Consider the following 24,775-nt stretch of genomic DNA (forward strand, 5'->3'; position numbering starts at 1 on the left):
CCTCCACTTTTTTTTTTCTTTCCTGGAGCTGAGGACCGAGCCCAGGGCCTTGCGCTTGCTAGGCAAGCGCTCTATCACTGAGCTAAATCCCCAACCCCTGCCTCTACTTTTAAGAGTAATATGTTAAGGTAGCAGCTAGCTGGACATGGTAGCACATGATTGGAATCCCATCACTAAGGAGACTGGGGAGGATAATAAATGATTTCTAGGCCAAGCACTGAGCCCCTCTCACAAAACAGGAAAGTGAGTAGTAAGGGAAAGAGGGAAAGTTAATCGTTTTTTTTTTTTCTTTTCTTGTTTATTTTCTTTCTTTTTGTTTCCTAACCTGTAGCACTGTGATTGAACTTAGGTCCTTCATGTTAGGCAAGTGATTCACCTCTGGGCTACATCCTCAACCTCCTGTTTTTATTTTTGATTTTGATATAAGGGCTCACTAAATTGCCCAGGCCAGCCCTGGGCTCTCTCTGTAGCCCAAAGAGATCTTGAATTAATGAGTTTCCTGACTTAGCCTGCATAATAGGTGGAGTTTTAGGCCTGTGCCATCAGGTCCAACAAAGTTATACTGATCCATGTATTTTTGATGCCACATTTCATAATTATAAGTGAAGGAGCTTTGCTTTATCTTATATAAATATGTAAATTAATGGCTTATATGTTTTTCTGATAAACTTTTATTTTTAAAAACATGTAAAGTATATTGTAAGTCAGAATAAAACATTTTTTGAAGTTGGTCCTTATATTCTTTGTATTCGAGTCTATTATGTATAAAGAAAGGTGGACATCAATTTGAAATCTGTTTCAAGTTTTTTCTTTTGGGGATATCATTACTCCAAATACCATATAAAGACATACATTGATCATAAAGAATTTTTGGTCTTGACTGGATGTGAAGGACTTGCTGTCAACTTAGCAGTAGGATTGTAAATCAAGTGGTCATAATAAGCCATTGTTTTAAAAAGGCATACATACACATATTGGTACATTCGGTGATGTCAGGAAAAGCTAATTGTATGCAAAACAGTTAGCTCTCCTCCCTCTTCCAACAAATGGATGTAAGACTTTAACTATCTTAAGACGTTTAAAAACGTAACTGAATTAGCAGTTTGGCTCATTAGGATAAAGGCTTTGAGAATAAACAGTGCAGATTTTCTCGGAAGAGAGTGATGGTAAGAGCTCATTTGGAAAGAGCTCATATTGTGGAAGGATCTGTAGAAGTCTCTCTCAAAGTTCAGAGCACTTACCTTGTGTTGTGGGACACTTTTCATGTGGCGATGTGAACAAATATCTCCTCAAGTTCAATAGAGATCAGAAGGTAGACGGAGGCAATTAATGATATCACTGGCATCTAGCCTGAAGAATCCATGAGTTTTTTGGAGTTACTTACAGGAATATGGGTAGGACTTACCAGAGCACAGACCATTCAAAGGCATCCATGTCACCAACAGCTCACTGTAGCATGGGTGTTGAACCCATAAAAACTGCAACCCTGGAGCTCTCTCCCTGACTTGCAGGAAGCCTGACAGGTTGGAGAATCTTCTCAGCAGTTCTTAGTATTTACATAACCTTGGGCTGAAAGGGGACTTGTGAATCTGGTAAGTTTCAGGGAATCCCTGAGACTTGTTTTTTGTTGTTGTTTTGCTATTTTAATTTCCTGAGTCTTAACAGTCTCTCTTTAAAATTTCCTGCATTTTAATGAACTTCCTTCCAGTCTGCAATGTTTCAGTTCAGAGAAAATGGCTACCTAACACTTTTGTATAAGAGAGTAACTGTTGGCCTTGGTGAGATAAAAATTTCTTGAGGTTCACACCTCTGAATATTTTGATATGTTGACTAAAAAGTTGAAAAGGCTGAGAATTTATTCATTTCTTTTGATGATCTTCAGGTTATAAGTCAGTGTGAACCAAAAGTTTCACAGTAAACTATATGCCAGCCGTTTAGCTCAGAGTCAATGGCAAAATGGGCATGTTATGGTATCCATGCTACTTTTTTCCTGACAGTATTATTTTGGGTTATAGATGTAAAAGAGTGGGCTATGGAAGACTCCCTCTTACTTGTGGGAGGTCCCCAGGTTAATTCACTTAGTTAATATGTAAGTAGGTATACTACTGATTTCTCATATCATACTAATCAGATGAGGGAAGTTTGAGAGTGCAGTGAGTAGACCATCATTCAAAATAAAAATTCTAGTTGTGTGCCAGTGTCTTCAAACCTGGAGTTAAAAGCAAGTGACTCTGGTATGCCATATTCCTTTTTTATTTCTACAGCTGCAGCTCTGGTGACCTCATTGAGCAGATACTGGCCATGTTGTCTTGACTCTGAGCATTCTTTAGGGTTTTGTTATTTTGTTTGGGTGTCTAGTGATGTGTACTTGTGTTTATGTACTTAGTTCATGAAAGGCTTTATTTACATCGTGGGATTAAACCTTACATCCACACATAACATTTTTCTTTGATTTTCAAACTTTTAATGCTAACAGGGTAATTATAAATTGTGTGATTGAGATTAAAATGTGTTCCTAGATGAAAGCAAAGGAAGTGAAATTTCCCCAACACTTAAAAATTTTAAAATAGTTATTTTCAATAAGTGAAATTTTAGAAAGTAGATATTCAAGAGATTGTTTTGTTGTTCATTTTGTTTTTTGTTTTTTTTTGTTTTATTTATTTATTTATTTATTTTGCTTCCTGAGAAAAGAATTCTTTATGTAGTCCTGGCTGCCGTTGAACTCAGATCCGTCTGCTTCTACTTTTGTAGTGCTGGGATTATAAGGTTTGTGGTACTATGCCTGGCTTCAAGAAGTTTAATTTAGGATTTAGAAATTTAATATTTACAGAAAATAGATGACTTTTGTGTTGCATTACATTCACATATCTCCATAGATTTTTATTTTTGCTTTAGAGAGTTCTTTTAATCACTAAAATGTCCTATACTACAAAACCCAGAGTTTCCTTTCTTTAGGTATCCTAGAGAAATGCTGGCCTCTGGAGGTAAGCAGTACAGTCTGTTGGAAATTCTGCCAGCATCACCTTTAGTATCAAGGAACACAAAGTCCATTAGCATCACTGTCAATATCAAAGGGCACACAGGCTTTTACATGCTTGTTTCTCTATTAGAAATGGCGTGGCCCCATTTGCCTTAGAGAACACATCTTTAATCTTTGTATCGTGAGCTATTAGATGTTAGGGACGTAGTTTACTTATTTTCTTTTTATATCCATCAGTGATGATGCTATTATAATCAGAAAGTGGGTTTGATGAGGTCATGGATTAGAGGCGCTACAGAAAGACAAGCTCTCTGTGTAAGCTATCTGGTAGATTTTTCAAGGCCTTAGCGTTAGCTCTTTATCTGGTCCAGTTGTCGAGAATCTTAGGCATTGCCTGGTTGCTATGCCAGGAGACTGGTCTAAAACAAAGCAAAGGCCAAATACATAGTCAGTCCCAGAGCCAAGATCAACAAATACAGAAGGTCATCTTTAAATAGAGCCAAGTTAAAATGTGTAATGTGTTGCAAAAATAAACAGAGAGGTTTGAAAGAGTGGGCAGAAAAATTTCCAAGTCAATGAATGACCAACTGTGTTTGGGTTTTTGGAGTGGACTCTGTAGGCTTGGAGGGAGCTTCGGATATTTAAAACTACAGGAGCCAAATGGGTTGTATCCACCCTCATGGGTCGTTTTCTGATTGTGATTTTATTAGTCACAGCTCTGGATATTATTCCTGGTAACTGAGGAGTTTACCAAAGGGGCTCCTTTAAAAGGACAGATATAGCGGAATGAAAACAGTGTGACCCTTCAATAACTCTGTAGATAATAACAGAAGGGTACTGTTGCCACTGGCCCATGCCTGTGAGGCCTGAAGAGGGCCAGCATTTAGAAGTTTTATACATAGAAGGTGGGGAAGAGCCTGAGTACTACAGATCCTGATATCATTGTTCTCTAGCCTCTACTCTCCCAGAAAGTATCTCCCCTAGACTTAGCCCAAGCAGGAGGCAGTGGCAAGAGAGCTCCTTGGTTCATGGTGTATGCTGGCCACCCTGTCTACCGAGCAGACTGGAAGCCAGCAGTGGATCCACAGGGAAATACTGAGTGATTGAGGTGATCAGCTTTGACTGTCAACTTGATGTCAGCCATCATTCACTGGGGAGAGAATCTTCTCGAGGACTTATCCTGATCGGTTTGGCCTATAGGCATATCTTTGAGGGACTGTTTGGATTGGAGGAAGGCACAGCCCATGCTGGGTGGTACCACTTCCTAGGAAGGGCATCCTGAAGCCTACGAGGGAAGAAAGCTAGCTGAGAGGGAGCAAGGGTCCCTGTGGTATTCCCTTCCTGCTCTTGACTGTGGTTGTGTTAGCTTAATTTCCTGCCTTGTCTTTCCTGCAGTGGGGGACCATAGCCTGGCATTCTAAGCTAAATGAATGCTTTTTTCCTTCTCTAAGTTGCTTTTTGTCAGGCTACTTAGTCACAGAATAGTTTGTTTCTGTTAGAGAAGCTCTGGCTGGAAGAGGCACATGGAATGCAGTAATACATTCTTTTGACAAGTGCTCACCAAGTATTTCTGCAGTCCCCTGTATGTGCTGTGTAGCTCACAGGTGCTTGGGATGCAGAAATGAAAGAAGAAACAAAACAAAACGAAACAAAACAAAACAATACAAAAAACACCACCACCACCACCACCACCACCACCACCACCACCACCACCACCACCACCACCACCACCACCACCACTATTGCAGCCAAAAGCAACAGCAGAGTATTACCTGGGCACCTTTTCTGATACATTGGAAAGTTTGTACCATGGGGTAAAAAAGAAACAGAGTAAAAGCAAGAGGATTGGGAACCTCCAAATAGAGAGGCCTCTATCAGCAATCGAAGGTAACCTCCGAGCCCACACCTGAAGGATGTGAGAGAGGAGCCATGCAGAGAATAGTTTCAGAGACAAGCACGGGCCCCTGGGGAAATATTTCTGGTAGGGCTTGGGGAGCCAAAAGGACGACAGAGAGACAGAAATGACAGAAGAATAACCCTGAAGGAATTAAGGTCAGGGACATAGAAGGCAAGCAGTTAGTGGGCCTTGCCTGCTACTCTAGAACTCCTTGCTTTATTCTGAATGAATAACAACTCTGAGCAGAGTGCTGTCCTGTTTCCACCTCTGCGTTTTACAAGGTGTTATTTATCTGCCATGTTCAAAATTGATTGTAGAGGCAGAAGCAGAAACAGATGAGTTGCCCTGGTGTCCAGGTAAGAGGGTACCAGGTAGAGGCGGGAGCAAGATGTGGCTTGATTCCTAAACAGGTTGTGGAGACAGATTTGGTGGGTAGAGAGTTAAAGATCACTTTTGGTGTTCTGACCATCTCCAAGAGGGCGCTGCTCTGAGGTCTGCGGGCCAGGCTGCAGAAAGAAGTTAAGTTAGGAGGAGAATTGCTCACCTGAAGCAAGGCCTGGGCCTTAGGAGCAGGTTAGAAACAAACACTTGAGGAAGGGTGTGGGGAAAAGAGAAGGAGGAAGAGGAAGGAGAAAGAAAACCAGAGGGACAAAAACAACAGAAATTTTTTTCTCACTGGGAAGACAGTATCTCTGGTATCTGGAGACCTCTAGTGGACAAGTATATTATTAACCCATAAGGCTGTTTCCCCCGTAACCTTAAAGACATTCAAAGTAGAATCCTATCTGGGTAGGGGTTTGCTTACTGTCTTCCATATGCCGGGGAAGATTGGATAGAGAAGTCACAGACCTGCCAGTGTCTGTCTTTGTCCTAGGCGAGGTGAAATCAACCTTGTGTGCGATCTCCTTTATGGACTTCATTGGAGTTCATCAAGGGAAACTACACCAGGCAGGAAAAGTACATGTTACTTAGCCTTTAATTTGCTTGTGGAAAAAAAAAAGAGACTGGGTGTAAATTATGTAAATATTTCTGTGCCCTTGGTGGGTAATAAGCAGAGAATACTAATTAGCAGTACCTTGTTAAATATGCACCTTGAGGGATATGGTATACAGGATAGGATGCTGTGGGGGAGGGAAAGAGTGAGCCTACAGATTAGGAAGGAGCCATGTGAGCCAAATGGTCACTGGTAGCCTGGTAACAGAGAGGAGGCAAGTGACTGTTGAAAGAAATGCTAGTGCTTTGTCACACCGGCTGCCACACTTAGCCTTTGCATGCTAATCATGTGGATGTTGATGCCGATAGGGGCCATTAGATTAATTAGCCCCAGTTCACTCTTCCATTAGGTTCCAAGGTTAAAGCCACAGTTCTGCTGGAGATCAGTGTCTCTGCCAGGCAGCTCATCTGGGTGAACCATCTCCCCAGTGTCTCTTGATTGACCCCCTCTTCTCCATTCCTGTGGCCTCCACCTTAGTTCAGATGCTCACCGTGGTTTGGACTGTGTCTTCAAGCCTTTTAACTGACCTCGCTGCCTTTGATGTCATTTTCAGGACTTCATGGTATAGCCTACCACCTTTCAGCTGAATGGTCGTCTTCTGTCCTTCAGGATGAAGTCCTTCCAGGCAGATCACAATCCTGCCTTCCTCCCACTCCTGCCTCTAGTCCCCATCCAGTTCCTGCTGAGCCCTGAGCAAGAGCCTGTAGCCTCGGGATCCCATCTCTGACTGTGTTCTCAAACTGTGTTTTCCTTTGGATTCTGTCTATTTTTCCCCTCTGTATGACCTTCTGCCCTCAGGTGGACTAGACTTTCTCCACCCCCTTTCTCCATCCACCGTCCTTGAGCTTCTGTGTTCCCATCACGAACTACAAAGACACCACTTAACACATCCCTCACCCTGGTGTAATTACGGGCTTACTGTTTATTTCCTCTGAACTCCCAGAACTGCGCAGGGACGGGCCTTCTCGGGGCTGTAGGCGTACAGGCGGACATCCCTCCTCTAGGGTGGAGTAAGCACCCAGTCTGGGTTGCCAGATGAATGAGTTGTTGTGCAGACAACACGAGCTGCAAGTGACAGGGGCCATCAGAACGTGAACATGGCCATCAAGAGGAGAAACACAGGCTGCTGTTCCTAAGGGGATTTCATGGTCAATCTCATTGCAGTTTTCTCTTCATAATTTATTTTTTTATTTGCATTATATCCCAATCGAAGCTTCCCTTCCTCTTCTTCTCCCAGTCCTGCCCTTACAAATCCCTCCCCCGATTGTCCCCTCCCCACTTCTCTTCAGAGTCCCCACCTTGGGACTTTTGTTGCAGTTTTATCCTTTAACAAAACCATAGATACCAAGTATAGAGTGGTATAGAAAACTGACCTTATGCAGAGGTACCAACGGGACTTCACGAGCTGTGCGACCATATAGCCAACACCTGTACAAAGACACAGGACAGGACCAGTCCCCAGGAAGCCCCCTTCCCCATGCCTGCAGTCACTGCTGTCATCCTCCTGCCCCATCTACATTATGGACACTTTGGACCACCCACAGCAGTCCTGTCAAAAGTCTGAAGCTCTCATTAAAAGAAGTGCGTAGAGCTTAGCATTCTGCCTGAGTCTGTCCATGGTGGCTAGTGCTGGTCCATCATGCAGTCTCATTGCTCTATAGACTCATTGCCTGGATAGACTGTAACCTATTCTGTGGATGGGCCATTTAGAGGCTCTCATTTTTCCTGTAATGGACACTGCGTTGATGGTTATATTATATATGTCTTTTAGTGAACATTAAGCATGAATTCTGGTTTGGTAAAGATCCAAGAGGAACTGATGACTCAGTAGCACTTGGGAATATTTTTTTTCAATGTCAATAGATTATTTTTTCAATATTAACAGCATCCCGCCACCACTCCCTTAAGTGATTGGTATACATTTGTCTTAGCACATGAGCACATTCTTTGTTTCACGCCCTTGCAAACTGACATGGTTTTTCCTGTTTATATAATTATTCCTTTGTTGTCTCAGTTATACAGTCACATCTTTGTTATATGATCCTATCCTGTTGTTTCAGTATGATCTTCACTTCTAAAATGTATTTCATCCTTAAAAATAGTATTTTATAGTCAGGCCTGCATCCCAGCACTTGGCAGGTCGAGGTAGGAGGGTCTTATGTTCCAGGCTGATTTACATCACATAGGGAGACTGTCCCAGACAGACAAACCAACCCACAAAGTTTGTTTTCTCTCTCTGTTAGGCAGTGAATGTCCAAGACCAGTGAGTAGGCAGGGAAGCTGACTGGAAGGGGCAAGCTTCCATTCAGTAATTAGTCTACCTTATCACATGAATTGTGCTTTAAGATGTAGGTACAATTTTTTTCTTTGAAAATATGATAGAAATGAAGAGGAAATATATACACCAGGGGATTTTCATCTAGAAAAAGTCAATAGTATTTGCCCATATCTAAGAAGAAACTGAAATCTTTACAATATTAAACCAAAATATATGTAGTGTAACAAACATAGGATTAATTTTGCTACCTGCAATCTTTTCGTTTGAGAGGGTTGAGAACATTCAAATATGTAGATATTGTCAGGTAAAATGTCTATGATATAGGAAAAAATGTTCCTAGACTTATGTATAATTTGGGTCCTATTTCAATGAGTGTGCTCATCTTTCTCCTAATGCAGGACCTGTCCCTTCCACTTGAACACAGGGAGCCCCTGCACAGAGTTCTGGGATGCCTTCAAAGCATCTTTGCTTAGGTTCTATCTGAAGATCACTTTGCAGTGGGAGAGAGAATAAACGTGTGGCTGGAGCTGTAGGATGAATGTGGGCTGCACGGTGTTAGCTCTGCCCTTTACTCTCTGAGGTCTTGGGGGGATTTGAGATGGGATTTTACTGCATAGTCCTGTCTATCTTAGAACTCACTATGTAGACCAGTGAAGTTCTCATACCTAGAACTTCACCTGCCTCTGTCTCCCAAGTGCTGGGATCCCTGTTAGCCTTTTAAGTTTTACTCTCCTCATCTATAAAAGGAGGAAGGAGAGCAGCCTTGTGATGGTCTTGCAGTGGTAAGGGCTAGAAGGAAAATGTGGCTAGAATTCTTTAGATTTCTTTTCTTCTAAAGTATTAAAATTTCACATCTCAAAAAAAGAACCCAAGTGGTAATAGTGTTTTGTCAGATGGCCTCATAGTTATCAACTCCCTTCCTTTCCATTCAGGGTTGACAACTTCGGCCTGGGCCTTTTACTTCGATCTAAGCAGATAAAACGCATGATCTCCTCATATGTGGGAGAAAACGCAGAGTTTGAGCGACAGTTCTTATCGGGTGAACTAGAAGTAGAGCTGACGCCTCAGGTAAGGAAATCTCTCTGCTGTTGTTTCACAGTACTGGTTTATAGAAAACTTCCTTTTTTCATTCTTAAATTTTTGTTGTTGTTTAGGACAGAGAGATGGTATTTGGTCAAACCAAGAGATTATGTGTCTAGGTCACTTCTGTTGTGGAGGATTAATGTTTTCTGGATCTGTGGAAGATTAGGTATTTCTAAGTAGAAAATATTCAAGCTGCTGGATACAATTTTTAATATGACACTACAATGTCCGTTGAGTCAGAAGCAAACAAAAGGACCTGCGGAAATGTCTGAGATTGTCCTAAAAGTCAGATCTTATGAATGTCATGTTGGAAATTTTTGAACACTCAAATCTTGCTGACTCATGTCAGGAGAGTGAAGCTTGTCTGAGTGTGCAAGTGCTTCACACAAGTGCTGGGCGCAGAGCCCAGGCCTTTCAGGGACTGATGACAGAGCCAGCCATCGGCACAATCCAGGTCTGCACTTGTTTCCCCAATTCTAACCCACTGAAGGGAACTTTTGAAGCCCTTTGGGTAAAGCCAGGCCTTCCACACTCAGTGTGTCAGTGTTCCACCTTAGACACTCTGCCTTTGTCTCTGCAACTGAGCGCACCATTCTGCCTTGTGGTAATGTCCCTTTACAGTTTTGTCAAGTTGATAAGGGTGGAATGTAGCAGAATTTTGTAAAAGGAAATGATCAGATACATGCTAGTCTGGAGAAGACAGGCATAGGGGATTGTTCTTTCTAATTGAGGCTTAGCGATATGATAGTCATACCAGCTTACCTATGGTACTATTGCCTCTTCTCGTCAGAGTGCTGGGATATGCTCACTGTTACCCAATTTCTATTTACAGTTGTGTGAATGGGCTAATATATGCGTTTCTAGTCTCCTTGGGTTTCAATAGGAAAATGAAACAAAACAAAACAAAAGTCCCTTTATAGACTGGGTAGCTCAAACAACAGGAATTTGCTTCTCACACTTAAAACAGCTGGGGATGACCATTATGGTGGGGAGCAAGGCAGCAGGCAGGCACGGCACTGGAGAAACAGCTGAGAGCTTATATTCTTATCCTCAAGTAGGAGTCAGAGAGAGCTATGGGAATGACATGCACTTTTGAAACTACGAAGCCCATCCCCAGTGACACACCTCCTCCAACAAGGCTACTCCCCCAATCCTTCTCACACAGTTTCACCAACTGGGGAACCAAATATTCAAATCTTAGGGTTTTATTGCTGTGAAGAGATGCCGTAACCATGGCAGCTCTTATAAAGAAAACGTTTAATTAGGGCTGGCTTACGGTTTCAGAGGTTTAGTCTGTTATCATCATGGCAGGAAGCGTGACAGTGATGGGGTGGCATGACATGACACTGGAGGAGCTGAGAGTTCTACACTTTGAACCCTGGGTGGCAGAAGGAGACTGTGTGTCACACTGGGTATAGGTTGAGCATAGGAGTCTTCAAAGTTCACCTCCAAAGGGACATAATTTCCTCCAACACTGCTGCACTCCTAATAGCAGCTCTTCTAGTGGGCTAAGCATTCAAACACACGAGTCTGTGGGGACCGTTCCTATTCAGACCACCTCAGAGCCTGTAGTAACCTGTTGTGTTACTTACTGTTCCCCTCCCAGCATTTAACAACCGGTTTTCCCATATGCCATATTTTTCTTGGCTTTGAATTTTCCTTGCTTAGATAACTTTATAAATAAAACACTTATGAAATGATATAAAATAAATTTTAAAGTAAATTTGAACTTTACATAGCCTGGTTTGGTCTAGTACATGTTATGTAACCCATGCTGGCCATAAGCTCATGGCAATCTTCCTGCCTTAGCGTGCTAGGTGTCACCATTACAAATATTATCACCATCCCTGAACTCAAGCTGTAGTACAGAGCAATAGTGATAAAAATTGCATGGGATTGGTACAGAAACAGACAGTTAATCAAATGGAATTGAATCAAATATCCAGAAATAAACCCACATATCTGTGGACACTTGATTTTTGATAAAGATGCCAATACCATACAATGGAAAAAAAATGGTGCTGGTCTATCTGGATGTCTGCTTGTAGAAGGATGACAATAGACCCATATTTATCACCTTCATGAAACTCAAGTCCAAGTGGATCAAGGACCTCAATACAAAACAGGATACACTAAATCTCGTAGAAGAGAAAGTGGGAAATAGCCTTGAACTCATTGCACAGGAGACCATTTCCTGAACAGATCACTGATGGCTCAGGCTCTAAGGTCAACAACTGATAGACGAGAGCTCATGAAACTGCAAAGCTTCTGTAAGGCAAAGGACACTCTTAATAGGACAAAACGGCAGCCTACAGATTGGGAAAGGATCTTCACCAACCTTATATCTGACAGACGGCTAATATCCAAAATATATAAAGAACTCACGAGGTTACATACCAACAACCCAAATAACCTAATTGAAAATGGGTACTGAGCGAGACAGAGAATTCTCAACAGAGGAATCTCAAATGTCTGAGAAGCACCTAAAGAAATGTTCGAGTCCTTAGTCATCAGGGAAATGCAAATCAAAACAACTCTGTGGTTTCATCATACAACCATCAGAATGACTAAGATCAAAAGTTCAAGAGGGCAGATGCTGGTGAGGGTGTGGGGCAAGGGGAGCACTCCTCCATTGCTGGTGGGAGTGCAAACTTGTACAACCACTTTGGAAATCAATTTGGCAGTTTCTTAGACAACTGGGAATGGTTCTACCTCAAGACCCAGCTATACCACTCCTGGGCAAATACCCAAAACATGTTTCACCATCCCACAAAGACTCTTACGCAGTTATGTTCATAGTAGCCTTATTTGTAATAACCAGAAACTAGAAACAACCTAGATGACCTTCAACTGAAGACTGGATAAAGAAAATGTGTTACATCTACAGAGTGGAATACTATTAAGCTATTAAAGACAAAGACATCATGAATTTTGTAGGCAAATGGATGAATCTTGAGAATATCATCTTGAGTGAGATAATTGTTGCGCTTTGAATATGCTTGGCCCAGGGAGGGGCACTATTTGGAGGTGTAGACTTGTTGGAGTAGGTGTGTCACTGTGGGTGTGGACTTTAAGACCCTCATCCTAGCTAGAAAGTCAGTCTTCTAGCAGCCTTCAGATGAAGATGTAGAACTCTCAGCTCCTCCTGCACCATCTCTGCCTGGATGCTGTCATGCTCCTGCCTTGATGATGGTGGACTGAACCTCTGAACCTGTAAGCCAACCCAATTAAATGTTATTTTTATAAGAGTTGCCTTGGTCAATGTGTCAGTTCACAGCAGTTAAACCCCGAGACAGTAACCCAGTCCTAAGAGGACATGCATAGTATGTACTCACTTATAAGTGGATATTAGCCATAACATACAGAATGCCCATGCTATACTCCATGGACAGAAAGAAGCTAAACAAGAAGGAAGGCACAAGCAAGGATGCTTGAATCTCACTTAGAAGTGGGAATAAAACAGTCATAGGAGGCAGGTGGAGGGAGGGAACTGGGTAGGAAAGGAAATGGGGAGGGAATTGGGGGAGGTGTTCAGGATCAGGAGCAGGAGGGATGGCCATGAGAGTAAATGGGAATCTGCAACTTACTGGGGTGGGGAGGTCATATCCAGGAAGAGACAGAGACCTGGGACAAAGGAGGTGCCCAAGAATCAATGGGGGGTGACTTAGCTGTGCCTCACAGCATTAGGAATGTGGAACCTGAAGAGGCCACCTCCTGTAGCCAGGCAGGAACCCCAACAGAGCACTGGGGACACCAACCCATCTACAAAACTTTTGACCCAAAATTTAACCTGTCTATAAGAAATACAGGGCTGGGGGACAGAGCAGAGACTGAGGGAGTGACCAAGAAATAACCAGATCAACTTGAGACTCATCCCATAGGCAAGGACCGATTCCTGACACTCTTTCTTTCCTTTTTACATTGGATATTTTATGTATTTACATTCCAAATGTCATCCCCTTTCCTGGTTCCCTCCTCTTCCATCTCCCTCACCCTGCTTCTGTGAGGATGCTCCCCCTCCCACCCACCTACCCACTCCCACCTTACTGCCCTGGCACTCACCTACACTGGGGAATCAAGCCTTCACAGGACCAAGGGCTTCTCCTAATTCCTGACATTATTAATGACACTCTGTTATGCTTGCAGACAGGCATCTAGCATGGCTGTCCTCTGAGAGACTCCACCTAGCAGCTGACTCAGACAGATGCAGACACTCAGCCAAACAGTGGATAGAACTTGGGGACTCTTAAGGAAGAATAGGAGGAAAGATTGTGGGCCCCAGAGGGAATAGAAACTCCACAGGAAGACAGAGTCAACTAACCTGGACCCTTGGGGCTCTCAGAGTCTGAACCACCTATCAAAGAACATTCATGGACTGGACCTAGGCCTCCCCACTTATATGTAGCAGATGTGCAGCATAGTCTTCATGTGGGTCCTGAATAACTGGAGTGGGAGCTACCCCAAAACCTGTTGCCTGTCTGTGGGATCTACTAGCTGGGCTGCCTTGTCTGGCCTCAGTGGGAGAGGATGCACCTAGCCTTACAGAGACTTGATGTGCCATGGTAGGGGGGATAAGGGGGATAAGTTCTACCCACTCAGAGGAGGAAGAGAGATGGGGGAAGGATTGTGGGAGGAGGTGAGTGGGAATGGGAGGTGAGCAGGATGTAAAGTGAATAAGTAAGTAAGTAAATAAATAAATAGCAAATATTTTCCACTCTGCCATACCTACCGCTACTAATGAAAAAATATGCTTACAGGTGACACATGGTAAAAGAAAATTTAGCATTTAAAAAAATAGAGCTAAATTTACATAATTAAGTTTAAAATTTGATTTTAAGATACTCAAGTGAGCATTTGTAGGGTGTTGAGAGACCAGTGTGGGGGTAGGGTCTGGAGACTGAAAGCACAACTAGACAAATGAACAGTTACATTCCAATGTGGATTGAGAATGGGGCGGTTATTGACCTTTAGTTGATGCCTTCGTCTGGGGATTCACGAGCTCGTACATTGCTATGCACTTTGCAGGACGGTGAGCCTCTCGAAAGTGGGAGCCACATCTAACAGGGTCTATGCTCCCTGTCCAAAGTGCACCTTGTGGGCTTCTCACGGCTGTTGGTTGTCCATTCCTAGGGCACTCTTGCAGAGAGGATCCGTGCAGGTGGGGCTGGCGTCCCTGCCTTCTACACCAGCACAGGGTATGGGACCCTGGTGCAAGAGGGAGGATCACCCATCAAATATAACAAAGATGGCAGTGTTGCCATTGCCAGCAAGCCACGAGAGGTAAGACACTCCCCACCCGTGTGATTCTATGAAATTAATTTACCAAGAGATTCTGTGTGAACTCATTTAGTGAGATAAAACAGTCATTCATTTTCAAAAAGGTGAGGCTTGCAGTGTCTGCTCATACTTAAATCACAGGGGGAAACTAGAATGAGTAGGGTAAGAGAATTATTTATACACTAAACAATAATTAAGATTAGTTAACTGAATTTCTGAAGGAAGCTATAGTCTATATATAATATACTAATTAGAGTTAGTTAACTGTCTTAATCAGGGTTTCTATTCCTGCACAAACATCATGACCAAGAAGCAAGTTGGGGAGGAAAGGGTTTATTCAGCTTACACTTCCACATTGCTGTTCATCACCAAAGGAAGTCAGGACTGGAACTCAAGCAGGTCAGGAAGCAGGAGCTGATGCAGAGGACATGGGGGGATGTTACTTACTGGCTTGCTTCCCCTGGCTTGGTCAGCTTGCTCTCCTATAGAACTCAGTACTACCAGCTCGGGGATGGCACCACCCACAATGGGCTGGGCCCTCTCCTTGATCACTAATTGAGAAAATGCCTTATACCTGGGTCTCATGGAGACATTTCCTCAACTGAGGCTCCTTTCTCTGTGGTAACTTCAGATTGTGTCAAGTTGACACACAGAACCAGCAAGTACACTGACTTTCCAAAAGGCTTTAACAAATGTTAGAACATTTACCATTGATTATTATGTCCCTATTAAAAGAAAAAAACAACTGGAAGTTGTTTACTGTATACTATGTTAAGCTCTTGTGCTCAGATTTCCTAACATGACCGAAAGAAAATAAAGTAACAGAAGAAATGTGAAATTTATCTGGAAGCATGTAAAACAGGCCACAGTTACAGTTATATAACGGAATAGAGATCCAAATGATCCCTTTCATACTTTATCACTTAGACATAAGTGCAGCCTTTTCATTGTCTGGCCTGTGCTAATTTAGACTGTGCGGTAGGATGGGGTACTTTAGAGTGAGCAACTTTAATCATTAGACAACAGTAGACCTCTGGAAAGAGTATTTGACATAGTTTAGATTTGAAGCAATTAAAAAAAATACACAGACCAGTACATTGTTCTGAGTTTAAAAGTGCCTTTCCATTCTCTTTGTCCTGGTGGCTCAAGGAAGGGAATCTCTGGAGGCAGATGCAGTTCGGGCTCCATGTCTAGGGAGATGACCTAGTAAATGGGGATGCCCATGAGTGTGGAACGTAGTGCAACTGGTACCGTTGCTGTGCAGGGGAGACAGGAGGTCAAAGACCACGCCCCTCACTGTCTGATGTTTGTCCCAGCTGTGTCTTCTCCCATTTGGAGTTTTGCTCCTTTTCAGGGAGCAACCCATATTGATTGAAGCTTTAATTGAAGAATTTATTTTTGATATTTAGTCTCACTTTTACACTGCCAAATTAGGTTTATAAGTTTCTTGATAAGAGAGACAACCCCAGGAACTAAATGAAAATGAAGCTTAGGAGCATATGATAAAAGTGCATATTCTGATAGCGTGTTAGAAAATGTACATTAACATACCCTAAGAGACGGCGGAGGGCTAGACTCTCTTCTAACTTTTCATTTGTGTCTGGAGCCTGGTACATGACTTTATTACCTTTGTAACTTTTATAAAGATCAATCTCTCAGCTTCTCTGACCTCTCTCAGTGCGTTTCGGTCTGTCTGTCTCTTTCTCTCCATCCCTGCCTCCCTCAGTCTCTGACCTCAATTTCTGTTCTGTCTGCAGTCTGCTCTCATAGCTTCGAGTTCATCCACTGTGGTCAGAAGCTAGTGGAATGTGTACGGAGTGTGGTGTGTTCTAAGTTAGGTCTTGTGAAGGTCACTAGGATAACGTGGAGAAGTTGAGTTTGTGCAGCGTGATGAGAATTAGGTCAGAGGTTGATGGTAGAGCCATGACATGTGACACGAGGGCAGGAAACAAGATTGCTACTTTTTGAGATGGTCAGGGCATGGGGTAACCAAAGACCTCATTCTGTTGGGGAAGAGGTATACGTAAGTTCAGGAGACTCAAGAGGAAGTGCTTGGCGACTCCGGTCAGAAAATTTACAGAGCAGGAGGCATGGCGTGCATGTAGGCCTTAGGGCTAGACAGTGTCCTGGGCCACTGTGTGGATGGAGAGCCACTCTTTAACAGTGGCCATGCAGAAAAGGAAGAGCTGCAGTGGAAGATGGGAAAGGAGGTCCAGAGGAAATCAGGGAGCCTGGTGAATTTGGAAAATAAAAAGAGGAGCAGCTGGGACAGAGGAAGAAGGATGAGCTGTAGTGTGCAGATATGCGAGGTCACTGGCAAAATCTAATTGGAATGGACTCAAGAAGAACCTAAAGATGAACTGGAGGCCGAACCCCATTTGAAGTGAGCACAGAAGTAAGCTTGGTACAGCTGTTGCTTCCCTCTTTGAAGGTTAGAGCAGGCAACGCTAGGTAACGTGTTTAGAAAATACTGTGTTTTCAACGTCACAGCCTTCATCACTGGTGGATTTTTTTGATTGCTTCCTTTTGTGAAAGCTTTGTTCTGGAGTTTTTGGGGCTTTGTTGACCCAGGCTTCTCTTGAATCCCCCAGCTGTCCTCTTGCCTCTGCCTCTCAAGGGCTTGGATTGTAATCATGTGCCACTACCTGCCTCATTGTTGACATCCACAGAGATGACTTCTGAAATACACAAACAAACCTCTAAGATAATTGTGTGTCGATGTGTGGTTAGTGTCATCTATTTTCACATTAGTCAGTGTTCACTGGTGGTTTTCATAGCTCCTGTTTTCTAGATATCTCTGGAGAAACTTTCCTTTACAAAATAGTGTTTGAAACTCTAAAAGTAAGGCTGGAACCTAAGTGATGGAGTATATGGTGATGGGATGAGACCCCAAGCTCAAATCTCGTGAACCCCTAAACAAAGCAAAGCAGAAGGTATTGTACCCCGATGTTGTGTTGGAAGCTTCTAGAAAGTGCACCCAATCTGCTTTCCACTAGAGGGCGCAGTAGGAATGCGAGTGGAGTTCTGCCTTCCGGGGCCTGCATTTATGCACAACAGATCCAGCTCTCTCTGGCTCTGTTTCAGTTCTCACTTTAATTCCCAGAGGCCAATCTCCAAGGGGAAAAGACAGGAAGAACATAATGGCACAGGAGAGTTTTGTTTTTATACTCTCTCCCGAAAGGCAGTAAATGTTTTTTTTTTTTTTTTAAGTCAATAGCATTGTATTATATCACTAATGACTGGAGATATGCGATTCGTTAAAACCAGCACTTAGAGTAGCACAGAAATCCTATGAGTCAATGCAAGAATCACACAGGGATTTTATGTGAAGAAAATCTATCAAAAGAGGTATATGAAGATGTTAATAAAAGGAGGTTTGCGTCGTGCGCACAGTAGGGTGACACTCCAGTTCTTTTTAAGCTAATTTGCTTTTTTTTTGTGATCCTCAATTCTCTCAACACTAATTATAGATCACAGTTAAAGAGAAACAATAGGTAAGCCATTTCGTGTAACTTACACGTTATAATTTGGAGGGGGGTCGGTAAGAAGGAAAGAGGGGTCTAATCCATTGTCTCAAAGGTAACCGGGGCACACAGTCAAATGGATACTAACACAGTTTACCACGTAGACTTGTGCAGGTTTTAGTTTCTCAGGCGCAGCAGACTTGCATTTACCGTGGGACCCATGCTCACATTCTCTGCCTGGAGCCTCCCTGGACTATTTTGAGAAAGCCTTATGCTTCTGAAGAAGTCTCTTGAGTTTCCTCTCCCTGAAGAAGCCTGGGTCGCTAGGCTTCTGTTCCTCGTGTGAGCTCTTCAGGGCACAGTCGTCTTCATCCTGCACAAACATCTGACAGTGCTTATTTGACTCCTGCAGGTGAGGGAGTTCCGAGGTCAGCACTTTATTTTGGAGGAAGCCATCACGGGAGACTTTGCTTTGGTGAAGGCCTGGAAAGCAGACCGGGCAGGAAATGTGATTTTCAGGTACTGTGACGGTTAAACAAAACAATAGGACAAAGGGGAGCATACTACTGTAGGCATCCCTCCCTGTCCCTTAGCTGTTGAGCCCCCAGCCTCACCTCCTACCTTGGGTAATCGGTTATGCCAGGAGCTAGAGCTCAGGCGCAGTGCTCGCTTTGGGCCCTGTGCTCTGTCCTTGGCACTTCAGATAAAGAAGAAATGAAACTAAATGAATGCGGTGCATGGCAAAGACTGTTTTCTAGATTACGACAGCAGAGGTGGATGTCATGGTGAGGTGCCGTCTGACCATTTTTAACATGGCTTACCGTCATACGTGCCTGTGTATGTATGTGCACAGTGTCCAGAAGAACATGGAGTGCCTGCTGATGTGCTAAACTTATTGGCTTGCTGAATAGTTGCATCCAGGGCTGGGTTGCAGCTGAGTTGGTGGAGTGCTTGCTAGCATGCCTCAGGCCTTGGGTTTGATTCCCAACACCAGTATAGTTTGACATTCCCAGCCGTTGGGGCTGGCGGTGGAGGTAGGCAGATCAGAAGTCCAAAGTTCATTGTATAATGAGTTTGAGGCTAGCACAGAATACATGAGACCCTGTTTAAAAAGAACTGGATCGATGCACTCTTTTTTTTTTCCTTCTTTTTTTCGGAGCTGGGGACCGAACCCAGAGCCTTGCGCTTGCTAGGCAAGCGCTCTACCACTGAGCTAAATCCCCAACCCCCGATGCACTCTTGTACACAGCTGCATACAACTATTTTTTTTTCCATCTGTATTTTAGTCACCAGGAGTATTTTCTTAACAAACGTGACAGCAGCCAGCACTTATCTTTAATTTTAAAATTGTTATTTTTAAACAGTGTCTTAAAATGTCAAGACTGCTCTGATGTTTTGGGGAAAAACCGCTAATAATAGTTTTAGGTCAATTTTTTTTCTTGTGCAGTTGATGTCTCCCAGGACAGCCTTTTAAAGGTTCTGTCTGAAAAGCTAATTGTCTTTACAAATGCTTGTTTTCCTTCTGGATAGCCAGAGGCCTACATGATTCTCCTGTCTTTTGATTAACCTTCGCATACTGAACTCTAAGTAATTACGGGTATTTAATGTCTTAGGCTTGTAGATTAGATAGTTGTGCTTTGAAAGTTGGACCACTTTGGCTCCGTATATAAGAGGTGAGCCATATGATCTTCCTCAATTTTGTTATTTGCTGCTTTAAATGAAGGTTTTTTTTTTTTTTTAAATTTTTTTTAACAGATACAGTTTAGCATCAAGCACAGTAAAATTTTCTGTGGCTCCTTCCTTCCTCCTTCCTTCCTTATTCCTTCCTCCCTCCCTTCCTCCCTCCCTCCCTCCCTTCCTTCCTTCCTTCCTTCCTTCCTTCCTTCCTTCCTTCCTTCCTTCCTTCCTTCCTTCCTTCCTGTCTTTCTTATTTCTGAAGAACTCAATGAGATATCGGTGCTCTGATTCCTTGAATTCTAGGCTTTTGGCATACAGCTACTTTTGGAAATTCAAGGCAGACATCTGACTGACATCTTTCCTGCTTTCTTTGACCTTTAGTGTGATGTTTGTGGAGTTCTGATGCTTTATATTAAAAAAAAAAGATGAACGAAGTTATATACCAAAGGACAGTTAACTACTGAAGATGTTTGTAGAATTTCACCCCGTGCTCTGATGCCTGGCTGTGGTTTCTGAAGACTTAACTTGGGCCACTGTAAGCTGCCGTGTGTAGGTGCTGGTGGTTACCGTGCTTCGGTGTGAAGTGAAAGCTCTCAAGTGCTCTAGATCTTAGGATGCAGGTCTCATTCAGTCACTGTGACAGCTGCTCCCGACACCACAAAGTTGAACAAGGACTCCCAAGGACTGGAAGGGATTGCTCAGCACCAGTGAGTGGTTCATGTACTGTCAGCTAGAGGAGGCTCCTCTCAGAGGAAAGCTCAGACCTTCTGTGAAGCACTTGGCATTTTCTCCCTTTCTCTTTCCCTTTCTGGTGCTGGGGTTTAGAACTCAGGGCCTGGTGCACACCAAGTAAGTGTTTTACCACCAAGCTACATCTCTGTAGTGGACATTCCCTAACTATTTCAACTTTTAAAGTTTCTCAGTGAACTATTTAACTATGGGAGCAATAAAAGACTAGAGGACTTTAATTTCAGATATTTATGAACACCCACTTTATTTTTCTGTGCGAAAGCTGTTGACTGTGCACTTCCCTTCCAACAACTATAAAAGTCATGTAGACTGAATGAAATGGCCATGAGAACTTTAAAGATAGGTGTGAGTCATGCACTCATAGACCCATAGATTCTTAGAAGACTGAAAGTCTGCGTCTTCAAGTTGAAAGAGATACATCTTGCCTTTGATCTTTCTCCCTCTTCTGTCCTCCTTCTCTGATACAGGAAAAGTGCAAGAAACTTCAATTTGCCAATGTGCAAAGCTGCAGGAACCACAGTGGTGGAGGTAAGAACAGACGCCTCGCGACTAATGGGGCCGGTTCTTCTGCATTAGCTTTCAGGAGGGCTAATAAGGACAAGCTTTTGTTTTATTTTACTTATGGACAGGTTCCCTCTAATATACAGTTTAGATCTATAATACTTGACAGCCTTGCAGTCAACCGTACACTCACTAGAATGCTACACTGTCTTAGGATATCTGTTTGGCATATAAAAGTAATATGGTCTTTGAATATAATAAGATGAAAATCCCGAAATGAGTTAATAGGCAGTCGTGTGCCACTGAATGGCAAGAAATCATCTGAGAGTACATCAAGAAGTAATTTTACTGTTGTATATCATAGACTTATGCCAACTAAGGTAGGTACAGATCACTTAGTTGTATGATCCTATGGGACCACTGTAGTTTCATAGGTGAGCGTGTGTACAGTCATAGGTACATGACTGTACAGTGTATGGTATTCCGGTAAAGTAGGAAATCACACCACTTGAAAGTGATCAGCTTCCTGATGTAGATGCTGGGAACTCGTTAACAGGGATGGTTGTATAAGTAACTACTTATGCTGGAGTTAAGAGCACTGGCTGTTCTTCGAGAGGACCAGAGTTTGATTCTCAGGATCCACATGATGACCCACAATGGTCTGTAACTCCTGTTTCAGGATGTTCAATACCCTCTTTTAGCTTGGGCTAACGTATGGTGTACAATGTATATAGTGGCATAACCAACCGTATGCTTAAGATGGTGATGATGATGATGATGATGATGATGGTGGTGGTGGTGGTGATGATGATGATGATGATGATGATGATGATAAAGATTTCCACTTCCCTTCCCACATCTGTCTAAGTTTGTGTCAAGTTGACAAAACTCGGCCAGCACAAAGGCCTACCACATAGCTTAACATAACTGATAGCCTCACACTGAGTTTCACAGACTTCTACAAATCAGCCAGAAGCTGGCATCATCATGAGCAGAATTCTCTTTTAATTTTTGTCCTACTATAACCCTTTTCCTTTCAGCAACACTTTTCTTACAGGAGTGAAAACAAACTTTTTGCTGTCCAAGAGACAATGTAGTTAGCAAGAGAGTGTCTTTGGTTCTAAGGAGAGAAAGCTACTGAACTGAGCCTGAAGAGAGACTGCCCCTCCCTGTTCTACATCAGAAATATCCTCTCTGTCACAGCATTCTATCCTGGCTGACCCAGAACCGCATTAGGATCCTGTTGGTGCTGGCGCTCTGGGGCAGCCATTCTCAGCTAATGGCACTGCGTCATAGGCTGGCCACTGGCCCTCTGGATGTGACTTTTGAATTTGTATTCACTAAAACTGAAGGCAGTATAAGTTCAGGTTTTAGGCCATGCTGGTCACCATTCAGAGGCTCAGTAGCCTTTTGTGGCTGGCAGCTCCCGTGTTTACCTACACCATACTCCTCCTGGGAAGGTCTCTTAAACAAAGCTGGGCTAAAAGCTGAATTAAGATGTGGTGTCGAAGAGATGGCTCAGTGGCTAAGAGCAGTAGCTACTCTTTCAGAGGTCCTAAGTTCGATTCCCAGCATGGGAGCTCAAAACTGTCTATAACTGAGGTCTGTCTGTAACTGTAGTGTCATGGAATCTAATCCCTCTTCTGGTGTGCATATATGCAGGCAAAACACCCATGTTAACAAACAAACGAATAATTCTGTTGAAATAAGGAATCAAGATTCACTTCATATAGCATTTTGTCTGAGGAATTTAAACAGAACAGTCTGAGGCAATAGGAGTATTTGAGCCAACCTCCTCTGTGTGCTCTCCATAAAGGGTCCACACGCTTAGACTAACTTGCCACAGTGCTCTCGAAAGTAGAAAGTAATTTGGAATTGAAAATTTTAAATTTGAAATCTTGTACATTTCAGACGCGAAATTCTATTGTAACTTTCTGGTGTTTGTATTGCTCTAAGTAGAGTGAGAACGCCAGAGCTGTGCTTTTCTTGTTCTCTCCTGGGTTCTGTTAAGGCCATTATCTTTCTTGCCCTTCAGAATGCTAGGTTCTCTCTCTTCCACCCCGTGTGACTGTGTTTTGTGGTAGTCTGAATGGAAAGGATGCTTGTGACTTCATCAGAGGTGTGGCGTTTATAAATGAAACTGGGGAGATCGTTGCATAGTGTTCTGGGTGTTAAACGTCGACCGTGAAAACGTATTATGTGCCAGACACTGCACACTCTTTCGGTGGATTGCTATTCTTAACTACATCATTACGTGGAGCGGCAATGGAGTAAAAACATTTACTCTTTTTTATTATGTTATGTAAACACCTCAAGTCACCATAAATGGATAAAGTTTCAAACTCCTGCGTGATATTGAACCGGAACCAAGTGGGTTGTTGTTGTCGCTCAGTCTGTTAGCTTTCTTTGCGCCTGTGCCACCCACCTTGAAGGTGACTTTGAGTCAGCCTGTAAGCAGTGGCCCTCTGAATTTACTCAGTTTTTTCTCTTGGATTCTGCTCGTTCTGTTGAGTTTTTTCAGTTTCCCTATATCGGGTCATTGGAGGTCACTCTCGTACTGCGAATAGTATCTTACATGGTGGGAAGTATCCTTGTGGTAGATCCTTTATTTCAGGCAGCAGAGGCAAAGATAATTGTCTCAACTATGTTTATAGCCCAAACTATATTTGGACATATGGCCTTCCTGCCTCCATCTACCAAGTGTTTGAATCCTGTAAATCATGCACCAATCTGTGTTACTCAGTTATACAATAGTTCACTTATGATACATGTTTTAAACCAAGAAATAAACCAGCATGTTTATGAAAAGGAGAAAATCAGACCACCTTTGGTATTATTATTTTTACTTTGTATAGGTAACAGTCTTGCATTTAGAGATCTGTTTTCTCTTTCTGGTGCATTCTGGACACCCTTATGACAAAGTACAAAGAAGCAAATGGCGATGTGTGAACACCATTGCACACGCATCTTTCTGAAAGGCAGCAACCCTTTGGGTGCTTCCCCACGAAGCTGCAGCCCTCTCAGTTCTGGTTATGTCTGTCTGCCCCTTTGAAGGAACTGGATAATTATTTAAGAGAGACAGTGGAAGTGGGTACCCATGTTGGCACACAAGCCAGAAAGATGTTTCTCTTTTTAGCCCCAGACTGTTATTTCTGGACCTCCCTCTCTCTGAGTGGGTGAAGTTGTCCCTGATGAACTTCACAAGCTGATGAGTAAAACCAGTCCAGAGTGACTCCTGGGTGTTACACAGCACATGAGCAGCAAGGAGTAGCAAGGGCTATCTAGTCTCCTGGGCTGGCTCATTGGGGTCTGTTTGGGTCTGTCTCAGGAAGATGATTGTCAACTTCCCAGCATCCTTTGGTACCCTGTCCCAGTGGTTTTTGTGCACAGCCCACTAACCCTGTCCTTTTATCTGCTTATTTTTCCTTCTTTTTCTTTTTTCATGCTTAATAAAGAAAACCTAGAGGAGAGAGGGGAGTGCTTCACTTAGGAGACTGCAGATAATGCAGCCTGGAGCGCCCTTGTGTGTACTGTCAGAAAAGGTCATCTGACTCAGCCACCAAAGGCTGCCAGTGCCGCCCGTGACTGAAATAACCTGTTTTATTTGTGTGTGTGTGTGTGTGTGTGTGTGTGTGTGTGTGTGTGTGTGTATGTATGTATGTATGTATGTATGTATGTGCCATCACCCTGTGCTGTGTGTGTGTGCCAGCCATCAGCCTGTGCTATGTGTGTGTGTGTGCCATCAGCCTATGCTGTGTGTGTGTGTGCCATCAGCCTGTGCTCTGTGTGTGTGTGTGTGTGTGTGTGCCATCAGCCTGTGCTCTGTGTGTGTGTGCCAGCCATCAACCTGTGCTCTGTGTGTGTGTGTGTGTGT

General features: G+C 43.1%; 1 protein-coding gene across 1 annotated transcript in view; it reads left to right on the forward strand.

Moving 5' to 3' along the window:
- The window catches only part of Oxct1 (3-oxoacid CoA transferase 1), a 134,748-nt gene that overhangs the window by 10,920 nt on the left and 99,053 nt on the right, over positions 1–24,775 (forward strand). Inside the window, 4 exon segments of the mRNA NM_001127580.1 lie at positions 9,082–9,217; positions 14,363–14,512; positions 18,386–18,492; positions 20,868–20,928. Of these exon segments, the coding sequence (NP_001121052.1) occupies positions 9,082–9,217; positions 14,363–14,512; positions 18,386–18,492; positions 20,868–20,928 (454 nt within the window).

Source organism: Rattus norvegicus, chromosome 2, assembly GCF_021556685.1.
Source record: "Rattus norvegicus strain SHRSP/BbbUtx chromosome 2, alternate assembly SHRSP_T2T, whole genome shotgun sequence".
Classification (NCBI taxonomy): domain Eukaryota; kingdom Metazoa; phylum Chordata; class Mammalia; order Rodentia; family Muridae; genus Rattus; species Rattus norvegicus.